Source organism: Dendrobium catenatum, unplaced genomic scaffold (assembly GCF_001605985.2).
Source record: "Dendrobium catenatum unplaced genomic scaffold, ASM160598v2 fragScaff_scaffold_72, whole genome shotgun sequence".
NCBI lineage: Eukaryota > Viridiplantae > Streptophyta > Magnoliopsida > Asparagales > Orchidaceae > Dendrobium > Dendrobium catenatum.
In genome coordinates, this window is record NW_021318534.1 from 3,950,549 (window position 1) to 3,970,296 (window position 19,748).

General features: G+C 35.4%; 1 protein-coding gene across 2 annotated transcripts in view; it reads right to left on the reverse strand.

The window, feature by feature from the left end:
• The window catches only part of LOC110100831 (multiple myeloma tumor-associated protein 2 homolog), a 79,869-nt gene that overhangs the window by 15,657 nt on the left and 44,464 nt on the right, over nt 1-19,748 (reverse strand). For both annotated transcript variants that reach the window (XM_028696017.1, XM_028696019.1), the window contains one exon: nt 11,274-11,363. In XM_028696017.1, the coding sequence (XP_028551850.1) occupies nt 11,274-11,363 (90 nt within the window). The remainder of the gene's footprint in view (nt 1-11,273; nt 11,364-19,748) is intronic.

Below are 19,748 nucleotides of genomic sequence, written 5' to 3' on the forward strand. Positions count from 1 at the left end.
GGTCCGCGTCTACGCGAGACGCACGCGAGAGAGCCGCACGGTCGGAAACGGCTCTGCCGTGAGCCGTGGAGTTTAGGAGGGAAATTTTGAACGTAAAAGGCTGTTTTAGGAAGTTTATGATTGTCCTTTATGATTAATTTTGTATAATTAGGAGTTTGGGGGGGAATACCGGTGTTTCCCCTAGTCTCCAGCAATTTTCCTCGTTTTTTCTACTGTTTTGGGCTGATTTCCTGCTGTGGACAGCAGCTCGCCTTGAGATTTGTTGCTAAAGTGATTAGGGAATACTTGAAATCAAGTATTTCCTATCAGAAAAGTATGCTGACTGGATTGCCAATATAATTTCAGTAAAGAAGAATAATGTCTAGATCCATATCTGCATTGACTTTAGGGACATCAACAAGGCATACCCAAAAGATGACTTTCCACTTTCTATATCTAAACTCCTGGTAGATAATATTTCCAACTATGACATGTTCTCCTTTATGGACAAATTGTCAGGATACAATCAAATTAAAATGGCGCCTGAAGATGAAAAACATACATCATTCAGAATACCTATAGGCATATTCTGCTACACAGTCATGCCCTTCTGCCTAAAGAATGCTAGTGCCACTTATCGACGGGCGATGACTTGTATATTTGATGATTTGATTCATCAAAAGGTCGAATGCTACGTAGATGACTTGGTCATTAAGAGCACGGACCGAAAAGACCATATAGATGACTTGAGAATAGTGTTTGAAAGAATCAGAAAATATAATCTGAAGATGAACCCTCCCAAGTGTGCATTTGGGGTATCCTCAAGAAAATTTCTCAATTACGTTGTTCGACATCGAGGCATTAAAGTCAACCCCAATAAGATCAAGCGATCATAAAGATGCCACCTCCAAAGAATCTTCGACAACTCCGTTCTTTACAAGGACAACTGGCTTTCATTTGACGGTTCATATCGAATCTGTCGGGTAGGTGCCAACCATTTTCAAAGCTGATGAAGAAGGATATACACTTTAAATGGGATGATGAGTACCAAGAAGCATTCGACAGCATTAAAAGATATCTATTGAATCCTCCCATTCTAGTAGTGACAATTTCGGGGAAGCCTCTTATACTGTGCACGGCAACACTAGAAGAGTCCATCGGAGCATTATTGGCTCAGCACAATGAAGAACGAAAAGAAAATGCGCTCTACTACATCAATCGGAGATTTATTGGAGCAGAATTTCGCTACTCTACAATTGAGAAGCATTGCTTGGCTCTGATCTTCGTAGTTTAGAAGTTCCGCCATTACATGCTATCTCATAAATCACCTTGATATCAAAGATCGATCCGCTGAAGTTCTTGATGACAAGACCAGCATTGACAGGTCGTTTGGCAAGGTGGGCAGTGATACTCCTGCAATTTGACATCACATATGTCCCGCAAAAGGCAGTAAAAGAGTAGGTGTTGGCAGATTTCCTTGCTACACATCCTATCCCTGCAAATTCATCACTCAACGATGATCTACCAGACGAACAGATCATGAATGTCGAAGAGAAGGAGATGCTATGAGTATGAGAAATGTACTTTGATGGAGCATCATCAATTAAGCGCGCTCGGCCTCCTAATCTGAAAAAAACTCAAGCCGAAATTTGAATCATTTTCTAGCACCCGAGGGAGGCATAATGAGATTCTCATTCAGCTTGACTGAACCTCGGACCAATAACGAGGCTGAATATGAAGCTTTAATAGCAGGATTGGAGATTGCAATCGATGTTCAAATTCGAAACCTCCAAATCTTTGGTGATTCTCAACTTGTCGTAAATCAAGTACTGGGAATCTACAAAATCACCAAGTTCGAGTTGGCCTGTTATCATCAGCGAGTTCTTGAGCTTATGAAGCAAATTCCAATTGTCAAGCTAACTCAAGTTCCTCGAGATCAAAATGGTAAAGCTAATTCCCTTGCCAAATTAGCTAAAGAAATCACGAATATGGAAGATGAATGTCCTATAATAATTATGGTACACAATCATAGGATCCTAGAGCCAGCAGTATTACAATTCCCGCAGGCAGAGGGAATATCAAATTCAAGCCAGCAGGATGTAACTCCGGTTGATCCTTAACCTCCCCATCCAGTTGATCTTGAAGATCAACAAGTTTCTAAGAAAAGATGCAAAGTAAGTCAAGCTTCAGAATCATGGTGGCATTACCTAAATGTCAAAGAAGATGATGACTGGAGGCAACCTTTCATTGATCATTTCAAAGAAGGTAGACCAACAGACAAATCATTAGCAGCTCAAATCAGAAAGAGAGCGTTACGATATGCGTTTGTTAACAACACATTGCATCGGCATGCTTTCGATCAAATGTGGAAAGGTGCCTAGGGACCCGAGAAGCTGATAAAGTGATAGCGGAAGTTCATGAAGTACTTTGTGGAGCTCATAAATCAGGTTCCAAGATGGCTATTAAAATCAAAAGAATGGGTTACTATTAGCCAAAATGATAAAGGATTGTATTGATCACGCTAAGAGGTGTCACGAGTGCCAGATCCACGGCGATGTTATACATCAACCGCCAAATCCGCTGCACCCTACAATAGCATCTTGGCCATTTGAATGCTGGGATACTAATGTTATCGGGCCGATAGATCCGCCGTCATCAGTAGGACACCGCTTCATCTTGGCAGCAACAGACTACTTCTCCAAGTGGGCAGAAGCAGCTTAATTCAAAGAAGTTACGTCCGAGCGCGTGATCAACTTCTTCACGCATAATGTTGTATACAGATTTGTAGTATCACTCCGGATAATCTCAGACAATGGTATTGCATTCAAAAGTAAAAATTTATAAGTTCATTGATTGGCACAAGATCGATTGGCGGTATTCCTCCATATACTATCCGAGAGAAAATGGTCTAGCAGAAGCCTTCAACAAAATACTGGTGAAATTACTAAATAAGATCCTCACCAAGAATAAAAGTGCGGCATACAAATATGGCAGAGGCGTTGTGGACGTATCGTACAACTTACAAAATGCCAACCAAAGCCACTCCTTACCCTCTAGTGTTCGGAGTTGAAGCAGTGTTGCCACTAGAAGTTGAACTTCTATCCCTTCGAGTCGCTATTCAGAGTGAGATGACTCAAGAACAAAATACTCGGCTAAGGATGGAAGAGCTCGATGGACTCGATGAAATCATGTTGCAAGCTCAGCAGAACCTAGAGATCTAACAAGCAAGGATGACAAAGTCCTTTGATCGAATGGTGCGCCCTCGATCATTTCAAGAAGAAGAATTGGTCCTGGTACAGAGAAGGCCAATCATCCCACAAAGAAAAATTGGTGAAAAATTCGTTTCCAACTGGGAATGACCTTTCGTCATCGAAAAGGTGTACCAGGGTGGAGCTTATCAACTCATTGATCTGAATGGTCAAAGACCCATGCCGCCGATCAATGGCCGATACCTGAAAAAATACTATGCATGAAATCACCCCATAAAATATTATGCTTAATGTGTTAAGTTTTCATACATTATTGTTAGCACATGCATTCTACATTTTGAAATTCTCGTGTTACAAGAATGCATTTCAAAATCCCCCATCAGAATGGGGGCATTTTAAATATTTATTCAAGTCGATATCGTGTTATACGCCGAGATCCCCAAATAAATATTTAAAATCACAAAAATTCTAAATCTATTTTGCTCTAAAATGTCCCTGCGAGATAGGGGGCATTTTAATTATTTATTTGGGTCGACATCGCATTGTATGCCGAGATCCCCGAATAAATATTTAAAATTATCAATTCAAATATTCTTTTATGCTAAATAATATAATTACTCTTTTTTCAAACTATATGCAGATGATCTTTTAAAAGTTAGAGACATCATCTTCTCCAATGTATCAAGATTCAAAGGTCAAGAAAAAGACTTTTGTAACTACGCACTCCAATAAATTGAGCCGGAAAAGCTTGAAGTCTTTCAACAGCTTAAAGCTTAAGGTTCGAATAGGTGTAAGAGGTCGGATCAAACAAGCCCAAATATGGCCGGATCGCTGACAGCTCTATCTACTCAACAAGACATAAGAAAGGCCGTAATAGCGGAACCCTCATTTCGTCAACCTGTCAATAGGGACTGTAGGGAGAACGAAGGTAAATTTGACTCGACAAGCAGTGATCGTAGTCTACAAAATTCTCCTAAATGACTGGAAAATCAAAGTTCCAGTGGGAATGAGGGATCTCGAGTAACTATCGAATGTTCGTAGGCTCCAAATCTTCAACCACAAAGTGAGAACTCCAAATCTGCCAACTTCACTAAAATTAGCATTGGGAAGCGCAATTCCCATAGCTCAAGTCTGAAGCATGAATGGGTGTAAAAGGTCAGATCCAACAAGCCCAAATATGGCCAGTTTATTGGCAGCCCCATCTACTCAACAAGCCATAAAAAAGGCCGTAGTAGAGGAACTCCCATCTCAGTAATCAGAGAACGAAGAGCTGTCAAATCTCAGCTCTCCCGATCTGATGAACTCAAGTGACTCATATTAAAGTCTTCTCAAGTGGTTAAGGATCAAGATACTAACTACGTTCGGTACTATCAACTGAATCAATAACATACAAATCCTTCAACAAATTCATAAAGCACAAAGCAAGGATTGAAAGAACTCTTCTTCAATAAGTCCACCAAAGCACAAAGCAAATGACCGAAGAAAATTATCCCAAAGTTCATGAAAAGCCCAAGGCTGAACTAAGTGGATTCGGTCATCAACAAGCCCGCTATGCACGAAGCACTGGACCGATAACTTTTCGCCATTGACCTAATGAAAACTTAAGGGTTTAGGTCGCCGACATCTGCCCCTTCATCAAGCCCACCAAAGCTAGAAGCAAAGGGCAAAAGGCATACAAATATTTTGACAAGTCATCAAAGACAAATAAAACAATCCTTCACCAAGTCCGCAGCACAAAGCACAGGGCAGAAGGAATCAAAATCTCATGACTCAAGCAAAAGCTGCAGAATGAGCACCCTGGATAACATCTATAAATGTCCCTAAAGATTGGGTGCATTTTAAATATTTATTTGGGTCGACATCGCGTTGCATGCCGAAATACCCAAATAAATAGTTAAAATTTTGCCAAGAGTGGAGAATAAAGAGAACAAATGGTGGCAATACTATCTACTAGCGTCAATCTACAAAGGCAAGATATCAACCATCTATGGATACATTCAAAGATTTACGAAGAAAAATAATCTTAATGTGACATCCAAATAAGCTTTTTGAGATCCACTAAATGAAAGCCCTAGTGTGACATCTAGAACAAATATCTAGAGATCCACAAGGTCAATCAGCATACAACAAACGTGGCTCGCTCCAGACGCATACCACATTTGTTGTGGGCATTTGTTGACCTCCCGTATAAAATCAAAAGCAAAAATAAAAAAGAGATCGTGCATACTTGCTCTCTGCCTCTCCTACGTCGCACGTTGCCGAACGTCGAGGCCATACCTCGCGTCATCTCTCCCCACGATCGCTCGCATGACTCGTTCGAGTCGTTAAAAGCCCAAAGCGATGAGGCTTTCGGCCTCTTCTTCGCTCGACGCAAGCTCGCTCCGCTCCCGTTCGCTGGCTCTCGCTTCTGCTCTCCCGCTTACGCCATTTCTTCTGCTTCTTCGTGGTTGTGTGACTTTGCTCCAACGATGACTTCCCCTTTCCTGCCGGATCGAAAGTTTGACGCTTTGATTGGAAGCTGAACGGAGGCTCGCTCACTGCGACAGAAACTTTCTCCCTGTCAAGTGCCATCCAACCCTACTCCCTCACAGTCGCTCGACATCGCCACTTCCCCAGCTCCATCGTGTTGTGCGACTTTGCCCAATCGACGACTTCCCTTCTATCGGATCGCAGGCAAGACCGAGAACCCGCTCGGTTTGCCCTACTCCTCCGCCCGATCCCGCTGCTCCTTCAGCTCATTTGTGGCTGAACGACGTTGCCCAATCGTCGACTTTCCCTTCCTGTGGGATCGGAGGCAAGAATGGGAGCTCACGGGCCGTGAGGGTAACTTTCTCCCCTAACGCGCTTCTTCGGCCTGTCCCTGACCGAACTAGAGAGGAAGAGAGGGGGAGGGATTTGTATATATTAGTTGTTATTATTATTATTATTATAGTTATAATATTATTAATAATTATTACTATTATTATTATTATTATTTCAAAAAAAAGAACTTTGCAAAATTGGCCTTTCTTACCTCGACTGGCGTGGTAGGAGAGAACCCGTTTAGGGGAAAACTATGGAAAAAACACCTTTGCACGCCTTTGTTGAGCGTAGTAGGAGAGAACCCGGTGCAACGCACACGACGAGGCTAGGTAAGCCTGGTGCACTCTTTTCTTAGCATGGCCGGAACAATTCATAAGTACCCCCGAGCGGGGGGAAAGAAAACTGCTCTTTTCTTGTAGCAAGTACCGTCAAAGACCCCATGCACGCCTTTGTTGCGCGTGGTGGGAAGAAAGATCACGGCCTCGGAGTCCTCGAAAGAGGGCACCTACCATGCACGCCTTTATTGCACGTGGTGGGAAAGGCCCAGTTTTTCCATAGTTTTCCCCTAAACGGGGGAGACGTCGAGAGGCTGACGAAATTTTGAGTAAAATGTTACTATACTCGGACCAGTTTGAACTCAAAAGAACAAGAGCCTGGACTCAGGTGAGAAAAAGTAGTGGACTGTTGTGCTTGATTGAACACGAGCAAGTGACCTGAACAAAATCTAAATGATTTCTAAAGTTCAAATCCAAATAAAATAAAATCAGATTGGAGCTGAATTCAAACCAAATTGTGTATTCAATAGAACTTGCAAAGACTTTAGATGACTTTGATAAATCATTTGAACGTGCACTCGAACTCAGACAATACAACATTAAGTGGGACTTGTAAACTCGGTGAGTTCAAGTCTAAATGAAGCCTGAACTTGCAAATGAATTACAAAGAACCTAATGTGGACCACAAGAGGCATGAATCTCCAAAGGCTTTAGACCTGTACTTCTACTCAAACCCAATCTACAATTTGAATATGTATACTGAATTGAACTTGAACTAGATTCAAACCTGGATTTCGATATTGAATCTAAACAAAGTGTAGAATGACATAGACCTCTGAATGATCAATAATCAAGCTTCAGGATCAAGTGCATATCAACAAATAATTATGACACTCCCTATGCAAGTGGAGGGACTTGGCATACAAGCAAGCACATCAGTACCCTATGAGCCTAAGGAAATTGGCACATAAGTGAATGTGGCAAGAGGGCGGCTAATGTATGTGAAAAAGTCAACGATGAATGCAACGAAATCTTACGACAATCCCTACAAATGCCTGTTGATTGAGAAGGCAATACGGGAGACCAATAATGGAAGATCCGCCCCCACAAGCAAGTGCAATCATCAAACCACCTGAGATTGGTGAAAGGTGGATATGATACTGATGTCAATGGGTCTTCTACAAATACCTTCAGGAGGTCGTAGTAGATACAACGATCTCCTGCAAATGAGTACAAATCACTTGTGGAAAATAATGGTGAGTATATCGTAAGTACAACGAACCACTGTGGGCATAAGTACAGATATCACCTACGAAAATGGTGATCAAGATCTTCAAGTACGTCGGGTACAAGGACAACCCGATGCATGGAAAAGGAAATCTCCTGACATAATGGAAGATATGTTTGAGCAACTTCGAACTAAACTCCCTGGTGTCCCAAAATTCCTCCTTGATCCTGTACTTAGGAAGGAAAATAACTCTGGCATCCATGAATATCAGAAATAACAAGCCCACTACACTAAAGACCCTGGAGGAAGTTCTTTCCAAAGCAATGGTCACGAACTTCAAAGAAGCCTTCCCCGATGAATGACAAAAGGGGAGAGGAGTCAACATCAAGACCATCCGCCACCGAATCTGCAACACTTATGCAAGCAGACATAAGGCGTTTACAATCTACAACGCACCACCACCAGATCCGCAACACGTACTAGCGGACAGAAAGCATATATAACCTCCTAAATGAAATGTTGTGCATTCAAATGACAATTATCTGCACAACTAGAATACTTCAAAATACCCCTGCACGTGCACCATAATTTGTATACACATAGGTACACAAAGGGGTATGTCAAATCTATAAAATTCTAAAGCACCAGCATGGGCCCCGGCGAGTGTGTTATTGGTACACACATGATATCTAGGGATGCTGCGCAGGTCGATAAGTGAATTCAAGTTTGAACCCGGTCCATCTATACGGATCAATAGGAATCAACAGGGTTGGATCCTCCAAATGAATACCCGGTTGTGGCGACCAGTGTATTTGTTTTGATACATTCATATTAGGTTGTCATCGCCTATAACAATGAGAAATCACTAACAAAGGCACAAAGCCCACGAAACCCGATCCCCTATCGGTAAGTTGATAGGGTTGACAAGGTTCAAGCTCCAAATAAATATGACCCCAACCACCCCGATGATGGCCGTGTTGAACGAAAATCTCAACCGGAGGGGTTCACAAACACCTTCAAATGCATTCCAAGCAATACCCAAATACTTACAAAATCCAAATTTCCAAAAATCCCAAATTCCAAAATGTTTAAAATTGAAATCAAACCGCCAATCACTTAAAGCAAAATTCATCCACCCTCCGCAACAGTTTGCCGTGGTGAACAAATTAAAATTTACTTCAACTCATATAGAGCTAAATGTCTAGTCGAAAATCTCACTAGGATTCATTCTCAAACAATCTCCTGCCAGTAAGGACGTGGTACGTGTCCTCTAACCGGTGGTTTTGAATGGCACCGCAGGATAAACGGTTATGACCCGGGGCCCTCTGAACCGAGTGGTTTTGCCGCCAAATGGCACCACGAAATACCGGTTATGGCCAAAGCCAATACATTCCTTATTGGCATCAAATCCTTGAGATATGAATCAATAGGATATGATCGATATGGCACAAAGCCCTCTATTAGTTAAGGTGGATTCAAATTTGTCCCCTTACGCAAACATCCAACCCAGATCTACAAGGTCCCCTTGGACGAAGCAACCCATGGCTGCCGACAAGGATCCATCTATCAGGTTGGGTCGACTACCTCCTCTGACTAAGTAGACTAGGGACCACAATGGCCCGGGATGACAAAACCTAGGATCTTGATCGGGTCTATCATCCATTCTCCCACCATCCGCTTTAAGTGAAAGATGGTAGAAATTTCTATTTTTAAATATCAAAATTTCCAAATTCCCAAATCCAAACCCAACACCTATACCCAAAACTTATGCTGCTACTATGTGCCAGATAACACGTATCTCTACGTATCTGATTGACGACTAGCCTTAATCGAAAGTTCTCTCTCGTGATCGGGAGGGGTAATTAACTATAGGGGCTTGCGTCTATAGGAAATAAGAACTCAGATCATAAAGTCCTCGCAAAATGAGGGCGAAATCTCTGGGTAGTGTCTTATCTACAAACCCATCTGCCTTCCAAAATTTTCCCCGGAACTTATTCCGTTAAAACTCCCTCGTAAAAGAAAAAAGCACATCAAATCAGCGGGCGGAGGCCTGGGCTGAATTTTCGGAGCCCACAATAATTTGCAACCTCGCCTCTTCCACTTGTTCATAAAGAACTCCTCAAAAGCTAAATGAACAACTTTAGGATCCATCTGAATAAAGCTATTGAGATAAGAGATTTGGTTAATCATGTTACCATTCCTTCTAGTTGTTGCATAAGCATGGAAAAAATGAGAGTTTTAATCTCCTTCTTCCATCCATTATGTCTTAGAACGTTGCCTCCACCAAGTTGCAAGTTTAGCAAGCATAACATTCAACTCATGAACTTTTTCCCTAAGAATTAACAACTTTTCAGGGCTCAATACATTCATCATAGTCTCCTTTTCATGTAATAATAAGATCTCATTTTGTAAGGTTGACTTGAGATTATTCAATTCCCTTAGCTTATTTTTATTCCAATAAAATAAACATTTAAAAGATCTTCTAACCTTCCTCTAAAGAACCTCCGCAGATAACCCATAATCCCTTTTACTCCATATTTTAGTTATAATGCCTCTCAAAGCTTCATACGAACACCAAATATTTTCAAATCTGATCTCCTTATGCTAGTAAGCCTTAGAATTATTTAAATTAAATAACAAAGGAAAATAATCATAAGTGACTCTTAGAAGATGTCTAATTACCACAAAAGGAACATACTCCAAGGCTTTAGAGTTTAAAAAAATAATATCAAGTCTTTCCCAAATACGAGCAAGGCATTCCTTATTATTGAACCAAGTATACTTAGGACGAACAATACCAATGTCATGGAAATCATTCTTAGTAATGAACTCCTTCATTTCTTGGGGTCCTTGAGAGAATAAGAACCTTTTTCCAACCTTCTTTTCTTCCTTAGATTAGTAAGAAACTCAAATCACTTCTAACAATACAAGGATTATCATTAGAAGTATAATCTTCTATAATCTTCCACAAATTCCTTCTTTCATAAAGATCTTTATTCCCATATACAATTGTCACTGTCATTGAGAGGCCTCTAGGAAATTGTAAATTCCCAATCACACATTGATTAGACAAATTTACTATAGAAAAAAAAATCTTGCTTTTCAAAAGGGAACGCATACCACCCGATGTTCCATTAGCTACAAAATGGAGAAAGCCCCAATCATCATACATTATTCTACGAACTTCAGATTTATCCACATTTAATAACTTAGTTTCCAAAAAACCAATAAAGAAAACATCATTCTCAAAAATCAAACTTCTCAAATAATGGGAAGCTTCCTTTTTCTTTGCTCCCCTACAATTCCAAAAAACCCTAGTTCATGATTCATACATATCAACTTCTCGCCGTAAAGTTATGAGGTGTTTAGCCTAGCAAACCTCAAGAATAGCAATTAATAATAACATGATCATACATTTTTTCGGAGCAATGGTTTGTGGTCATAAAATTTACAAATACATGAAGTAAATTTTTATTTCAATCATAATATTTTAGGCTTCTAAATATTTGCTCATCAAATGCTGACAAATTATAGTAGTTTCATTCACATATATGGAAGACTGGCACAAGCACCTTGATATGAGTAGAAGTTAATCTTCCATCTACAAGACCAAGAATTGAAAAGGCCAGTGACAAAAACTAGCAAGCATGCTTCTGATCAGATAAATAAAAACGAGGATTTTCAAAGCAAATTGAGTGAAACGATTGATTCACAACTAACTTTTTAGGCTCATAAAAAAAATATTGAAATACCATGCAATGATGCAAACAAATCAAATACCTTTCTGCCATCTCCCCACAGGAGCCATGATGCTGTGACCAAGGTAGTTCTCACGGTGCTTATCAACTTTGACATCATCCCATTTGAATTCTGCGGGGTAAAATAAGCAAACATTGAAATGATAAGTTACATAAGTTCATAAAGATACAAAAGTAACATATGATCAGTACCAGGACACTACTTTATATGAGATAGCCAGGCTGCGAAAACTTATCCTAACTTTTGAATCAAAACAGAAGTTAGTATTTGTCCTTCCATGAAATAAGACGAGTTTATACATTGAGTTGAACATAGAAACATAATTTTATTTTGGGGCAATGATAAATAGCTGCGATTACTTGCAATGCTTTTACTATAAACACATTGTTTCGTTGAAATTTGATATTTATACATCTGAGACGGATTTGGAATTTAGAAAGTGGCAAATTTACGTATCATGATGTAAATATATGTTCTATATGAAAAAATATCAGGAGACTCTAAAGTTGCAAATATAATAGTTTGATTCAACCATTCAGGCGAATGATTCATAGAGCTACCAAAACTGCGTGCATCTTAACAATGTGTCATGAACCCAACAAAAGTAAAGCTTACGGAGGTAAGACTAGAGCCAAACCATCAAATTATGAGAAAGCATCAATAACATGATTCAAGAGAATCTTTCTAAAACTACCTTAAACCCTGTATATCTATACTACCATATAAGTGCAGCTTAATATTTTTCCCAAATAAAATCCGGGCCATACATTGCTAATCTTCTCAAACCAAATCTGATAATCCAACTGGTGCTATTATAATTCTGCATGTTTTGTATTCCATTCTAGAAACAAAATTGTGAAACTTCTCACATTACCTATCTGAAATATATTGTTATTCTTCTCAAATCAAATTTGTCCATCCATCTGACATTATGATAATTCTAAATGCTTCGTATTCCGCTTCAAAAATAAAATCCCAAGGCAACTCTTTGTATTCCCAGTTGTTATTATACATTAAATTGTGAAACTCCTCACATTAACTATCTGAAATACATTGTAGAACTCCCTGCTAAAGCCGAAACCGGAGAAGGGATTGTTGGACCTTGTCTGTAAAAGTGGAGGAAGAAGAAGCTTCACTAGCGTGACGATCATAGTTTATCTTTGGCATTAGAAATGAGTTAAGTAGTCAACACCATCCATTGCTCTTCCATTTATTATGTATGCATATGAGCTTAACTCATCTGTTATGAAGTAAATGGATTGTTCTAATTTCATATTTGATGTTTGCATATAATTGTATTAAACGATAATACAACTTATGTCCTTTCTAAGCAAATAGTAGTTGTTGTCTTTATTATTATGCAAACGTTTACAACAAAAATGATTTCATAACCAAATTCTGCATTTTATACCTTAAAAAAATCATGAAAAAGAAGAAAACAAATCATATTTTAATGCAAAATTATATGCATATATTGTATATGAATTCTTTGACTTCTCTAAATCAATTAAAAAAATATTTCAAGATGAATCGAAGTTGAAATAATACATTGAAATCTATATAATTAAAAAAAATAAGATATTTCCATCAGCATCACTTATTACTTAAAAACATCTCTTATTACTTGACATTACAATTACAAAATATGTATTCATCTTCTTTGCAAATTTCTTAAAATGGTTCAAATTAGTTGGTGAAACAACACAATTATTTTTTACGGAAAGCAATTTACTTTTGTTTATTTGTCAAAATTTTGCTTTTCCACATATAACTATTAAATTCTAAGAAAAACTGTGGCTATTGAAGTTATAAAAATTTTATAATACAAAGGGCATTTTAATAAAATTATAGATATTCTTGATAGTATTTATATTCAGAAATTTTATTTTTAGAATATATTTCATTTGTAATTCTATCATAATACTTTTTTTTTTCTAATACATAATTTATTTATATTTTTAAATAATCCATATCTGAAAATTATTGATCATATTCGTTAATGTACTTTTTCCAATTAATATCAAAGAATCTAATTTATTTTCTTCATCTATTATTTCAATTAGCCACAAAAGTTGCCATCGTTTTATGGACAAGTATACATAAAGTTATTTAACTATATGTACATTTTCTAATAAATTTTGGAGATAGAATTTATTCAATTTTGCATGATATTATTTCATATTGATGTAATTAATTTAAATCTTTAGCCTTATAAATTATGTGTTATTTATAATACTAATTTTATGATTATCATTAATATATATTTCAGTTATAATTCTACTATGTTATTTTAATCACTTTCGAACACATTATTTATTAAAGTGAATTTTATTATTGTTTGTTTGCATCAACTTTTGACTAAAAGTAAGTAATCCGCACTTTTCATTAATTAATTAGTTGGAGGTTATAAAAGATTATCATAAGAGAAAAAAAATTATCATAAAATATTATATAATCTCTAACACTGTCATTACTAGATTCCAAATCTTGGATGAGAAAAGTGGAGGGTTGCGTTATATAGTTGACAGTCAGCGTAAAGCTTGTCAAATAATCATGACATGAATCATTTAATACATTGTATTAATGCAAGGATGTTCCCTAAAAGTGACGCGGTGTATGGCCTGAATACAGTGAGAAGTGTGCAAAAGCTGCTGCATCGGCGCGGATGTAGTGTTAAATAAGCAAGGGTTCCCACATCATAGACAAATTTGGGTAAAAAAGTAAGTTCATGAAACTAAAATTAGGTTAGGATCATGGAATATATGTTTCCTTACAGATAAATTAATGAAACTAATCAATTATTTTATATTATAATTTATAGGAAGATAAATATTCTATGCATTCAAGAAACTAAATGGGTGGGAGAGAAGACTAAGAATATGGATAGTTTAGGGTTTAAACATTAGTATTGGGGTAGAAGTCATAATTGAAATGATATAGGCGTGATTATAGATAATAGTTTGAAAAATAATGTTGTAAAAATTGATAGAATTCAAGATAGAATTATAGATTTGACGATTATTGTTGATGATAAGATTATTAATATTATAAGTGCTTATGCTCCTCAAGCAGGTTTGGATATGTGTTTAAAATTAAAATTTTGCAATGACTTAGAAGAATTAATACAAAAGATACCTCTTGAAGAAGGAGTTTTTTTTTAGGAGATTTAAATGGACATGTTGGTAAAGAGGCATAGGATTTTAAAATCACTCATGGTGGCTATGGGTTTGGAGCAACTAATGAAGGTAGTAAGACTATATTAGATTTTGCTCTAGCTTATGATTTTATTACTGCTAATACCTTTTTTAAGAAAAGAAATGAGCATTTCTTCACTTATAAGAATGAATATAGTAAAACTCAAATTGATTATTTTCTTGTAAGAAAAATATATCGTTTCGATTGCAGAGATTGTAAAATTATTCCGATTGAAAGTCTATGTACCTAACACCGCTTATTAGATTTGAACTTTAGGATGAAGGGATAGAGTATAAAAAATATAGTATATTGTTATTATAGGATTAGATTGTGACATTTAAAGAACTCTAACAAAAATATTTTTTAGAGTAAGATTCACGATCTTAAAAATTTGTCGTACATAACGAAGCTAATGTTATATGGGTAGTAACTTGTAATTTTAAGAATGTTGAAAAGAATGTGCTTGGAGTATCAAAATGAAAAGCTTTTAATAGTAAAAATAGTTGGTGGTGAAATCAAATTGTGTAAAAAAAAAGATAAAAAATAAGAAGCTCTGTTATAAAAATTGGTTTACATATAAAAATTCTAAAATTTAGGGAAAATATAAAGTTGCTCATAAGGAGTCTAAGAAAGCATTCTGTGATACAAAGACCTTGGCTTTTAATGATTTATATAATATATTAGATACAAAAGAAGGCTAAAGATTAATGTATAAGCTAGCCAAACAAAGAAATAGTAGTAAGGATTTAGTTCAAGTGAAGTGCATAAGGATGAAAATAAAAAAGTACTTTTTTGGAAGAGAATATTCAATAAGGGTGGATAAGATAATTTGTTAGATTTTTAATGAAAATTGTGAAAATACGATTGACTTAGTGACCTTAACACTCTAAATAAAAATAGAGGATTTTTTTTTATCGGCGTATTACAAAAAACTGAAGTTAGAGAAGCTTTAAAGAAAATGAAGTGTGGGAAACGGTTGGACCTGATGATATTCCAACAGAGGTGTGGAAATACTTAGGAGATGAAGAAATTCATTTGCTTATTAAACTTTTTAATATTATTTTGAAGGAAAAGGAGGTGCAAAATGTGTGGAGAATGAGTGTGTTGATTCCTATCTTTAAGAATAAAGGTGATGCATAAGATTGTGTAAATAATAGAGGAATTAAGTTGATGTGTCATACTTTAAAACTATGGGAAAGAGTTATGGAGCATAGGTTTTGACGTAATACTAATATTTCTCAAAATCAATTTGAATTCATGCCGGGTAGGTCTACTATAGAAGTCATAAATTTATTAAGAGGTTTGATGGAAAGTATAGAGAGAAAAACAAAGATCTTCATATGATATTTATTGATTTAAAGAAAGTATATGATAAAGTTCCAAGAGAAGTGCAATGGAGAGCTCTAGAAAAGAAAGGGACTAATAATGTTTATATTCAAGTCATTAGAGATGTGTATGCTAGAGCTATTACTTGTGTTCAAACACAAGGTCGTTTGACCAAGTATTTTCCAATTTTAGTTGGATTACATCAAGGATCAGCATTAAGCCCATATCTTTTTGCTTTAGTCATAAATGTTCTTACTAGAGATTTGCAAGAGGATGTTCCCTAGTGTATGCTTTTGCTGACGATATTCTTCTTGTTGACAAGACTAAAGAGGGAGTTGAAGGTAAACTTGAATTATTGAGGTCAACTGTAGAGTCTAAAGGTTTTTAGTAGATCTAAAACAAAATACATTGAGTGTAATTTTAGTAATAATAGATCTAGTAGGGGTTTGAGACTTTGAGCGATCAATTCATTAATAAGAGTATACGTTTTAGATATCTTTGGTCTATTGTTCAGAGTGATGGTGATGGGGGATATTATTAGTAGAATTCAAGTTGGGTGGATGAAGTGGAGGAATGCATCGGGCTTGTTGTGTGATAGAAAAGTATCACTCAAACTTAAGGGAAAATTATATAAGATGATGGTTAGACCTGCAATGCTTTATGGCGCAGAATGTTGGCCATTAAAAGAGAAGCATAATGTTAAGTGTTGCAGAGATGAGGATTCTCAGGTGTATGAGTGGCTTTACTCTTAGCGATAGGGTACAAAATAAGCATATACATGAAAATGTTGGAGTAGCTTCAGTGGCAGATAAGATTAGAAAGAGTCTCCTTAGATGGTTTGGTCACATAAAAGATGGCCTTCCGATGACCCGGTTAGAAGAGTAGATGTGTTAGATTTAACCTATGTGAAGAAAGGCAGAGGTAGACCTAAAAGGACTGGGTTATAAAATATTATAAATGACATTTCATTATTAGATCTAAATGAGCATTTGACTATTAATTGAACACAAAGGAGAAAAAAGCATTCATGTAGCCAACCCAACGTAGTGGGATAAAGGCTTGTTGTTGTTGTTGTATTATTATAATCACTATTATGATAATCTCTATGCTTTTTTTCATGTATTGTAGTTGGGATCATTGGCTTTTTATGTTTCTTTTGCTTTTTTTATTATAGCTCTTTGAGAATTAGCAAGCATTTGATCCCTTTAAGGACTTGTAATTTTTTGATAAATTAGAGCGTAGTCCTGTTGGTGTTTAATTAAAAAAAAAAAAGAGAAAAAGATGAATGCTTAAAATAAGATGATATACATATTTCATGAGAAGACATAAATGCTCCATGGTGTTTTTTTTTAATCATTTAATTAAATGTCCTAGTCTTAAACATTTGTCTTCTTTATTTATTAAAGTAATTTAGGTGTCTAACACTACTAGTGCAAATTACGCTTTAAATAAATTATTAATATAATAAGATTAACACAATGGTTTTTGTTTGCTATTTTTTGTAATATTTTGTTTTAAATAATAAAAAAAGTTTAAATAACTATGTAAACCCATCCACACTTAATCCCTTAAAAAAGAAAACTTAGAATTTTTTTAGTCAATTTTTCGCGAATGTTCATATTGGAGAAAAATACTACAAAAAAGTTTATTTTAAAAAAAATCTACAAATTTTAAGGTAAATAACGACATTCAAATTCATCATGCCTAATTCATGCTTCACAAGTTTTTTTGTTAATTCCTTATTTGGGTCTAAAGGCACAATTATAATTTTAAAACTGAGAAGTCAAAAGGGTTTATCCAAAATTAAAAAATAGTACATGAATAATTACATAGAAAATTTCTTCTAATTACAATAAGAATTGTATTCAATTTACCATTTGATCCTCAAGTATTTCTCAGTTTTGTGAAACATTTTTCTACAATTGTTATAAGTCACTTAAATCTTTTTTTAAAATTAAGAAATTCAAATTTATAATTATTTCATCTAATATTCTAAAACTTTTATCACTTGTCGATCAAATAATTTTCATTGGAGGTATTAAATTAGTTGGAGGTTGTGAAAGATTAGCAGCAACAACAACAACATCAAGCCTTTATCCCACTACGTGGGGTCCGCTACATGAATCCTTTTATAATCTGCATTTATTAAACGTATATAGTTGCATGCATTGGAAGTTAATGATGATCGCAAGTCTAAATGTCGTACATTATACTTCATGAAATAATAATGCAATGTCTAAATGTGATTTAAAAAGTCGATAAAGAAGCTTCTTCACTTGTTTCTATTGGAAGTCGCTAAAGAAAATGGTTTTTGACTGATCAGAACTATTTGGCTTGCATTCTTCAATTAAATACGAGTAGCCAAAGGCTTGTTCTTCTACTCACTCCAGTGAAGGTCCATAAATCTTTTTGGAATTTTTATTCTGTTATCTCATTTTTTCAATTTACATCTCTTATGTTTCATTTGATGAATTCACCAAGCTATAGAAGAACAAGCAGTTTTACCTTACAATACAATTGGCATTGTTTGTATTTAGTAAAGGAAAGCATTTAACATAATGTTACTAAAACAGTTAGTATAAGAGGCTGGATTATTTTTCTCCTACTCACCTTAATCTCACTTACAAGATTGAAAGTCTATGGAACTTTATGTATGGGACCTCATTGTTAAATTAGTAGTGTCTTATAGATGACATATATTTTTAAATGAAATTATGGTAAAACACAATTCATATTTTGAGAAGGCATTAAAACATATTGGAACCTCTATTATAAGCTTGCATCACTCTTAAACTAGGGAATGTGAAAATCTTCTCTTAGGCTTGGATAAATGATAGTTCTTTCCAGAAAATTTTAGAGAAACTGGCTTTTAGTTGATAATATAATTAAAATATTGAAAATATAAATTTTTATTTTTAAATTTTTACTCACTTTGACATAAATCATTTAATACATTATATTAATGCTAGGGCGTTCCCTGGAAGCGACACGTTATATGACCTAAATACAGCGAGAATTATGCAAGGGCCACTACACCAATGCTTGGGTGCAGTGTTAAATAGGAGAGAGTTCCCACAGCACGGACGGATATGCGCAAAGATAATAGTCCATAAAACTAGAATTAGGACAGAACCTTGGAATGTAGGTTCCCTTGCAGGAAAATTAGTGAAATCAGTAAATATTATGGTTCATAGATATATAAATATTCTATATATTCAAGAAACTAAATGGTTTGGTGGGAAAACTAAGGAGATTGATAGTTTAGGATTTAAACATTGGTATTATAATAGGAGTCGTACTAGAAATGTTGTAGGTTTGATTATATATCAGAATTTAAAAGATAATATTGTAAAAATTGATAGAATTAGAGATAGAGTTATAGCTCTAAGAATTATTGTTGATGCTAAAATTATTAATATTATAAGTATTTATGTTCCTCAAGCATATATGGATATGTATTCAAAATTAAAATTTTGGAATGACTTAGAAGAATTAATATAAAAGATATCTCTTGAAGAAATAATTTTTATTTGTGGAGATTTAAATGGACATATTAATAAAGAGATATATGATTTTAAAAGCATATATAATGACTATGGATTTGGAGCGATCAATGAAGGTGATAAGATCATTTTAGATTTTGCTTTAGCTTATAATTTTATAATTATTAATACATTTTTCAAGAAAAGATATGAGCATCTCATCACCTATAAAAATGAATATAGTAAAACTCAAATTAATTATTTTTCTTATAAGAAAAATAGATCGTTTATATTGCAAAAATTATAAAGTTATTCCGAGTGGAAAATTTATACACCCACTATCGCTTATTAATTTTGGACTTTAAGATGAAGGGACATAACATAAAAATAATGTAAAATGTGTATGTAAAGAACACAAATAAAAATATTTTTGAAAGTACGATTCGAGATCTTAAGATTTTATATATGCATGAGAAAGTTAATGTTATGTGAG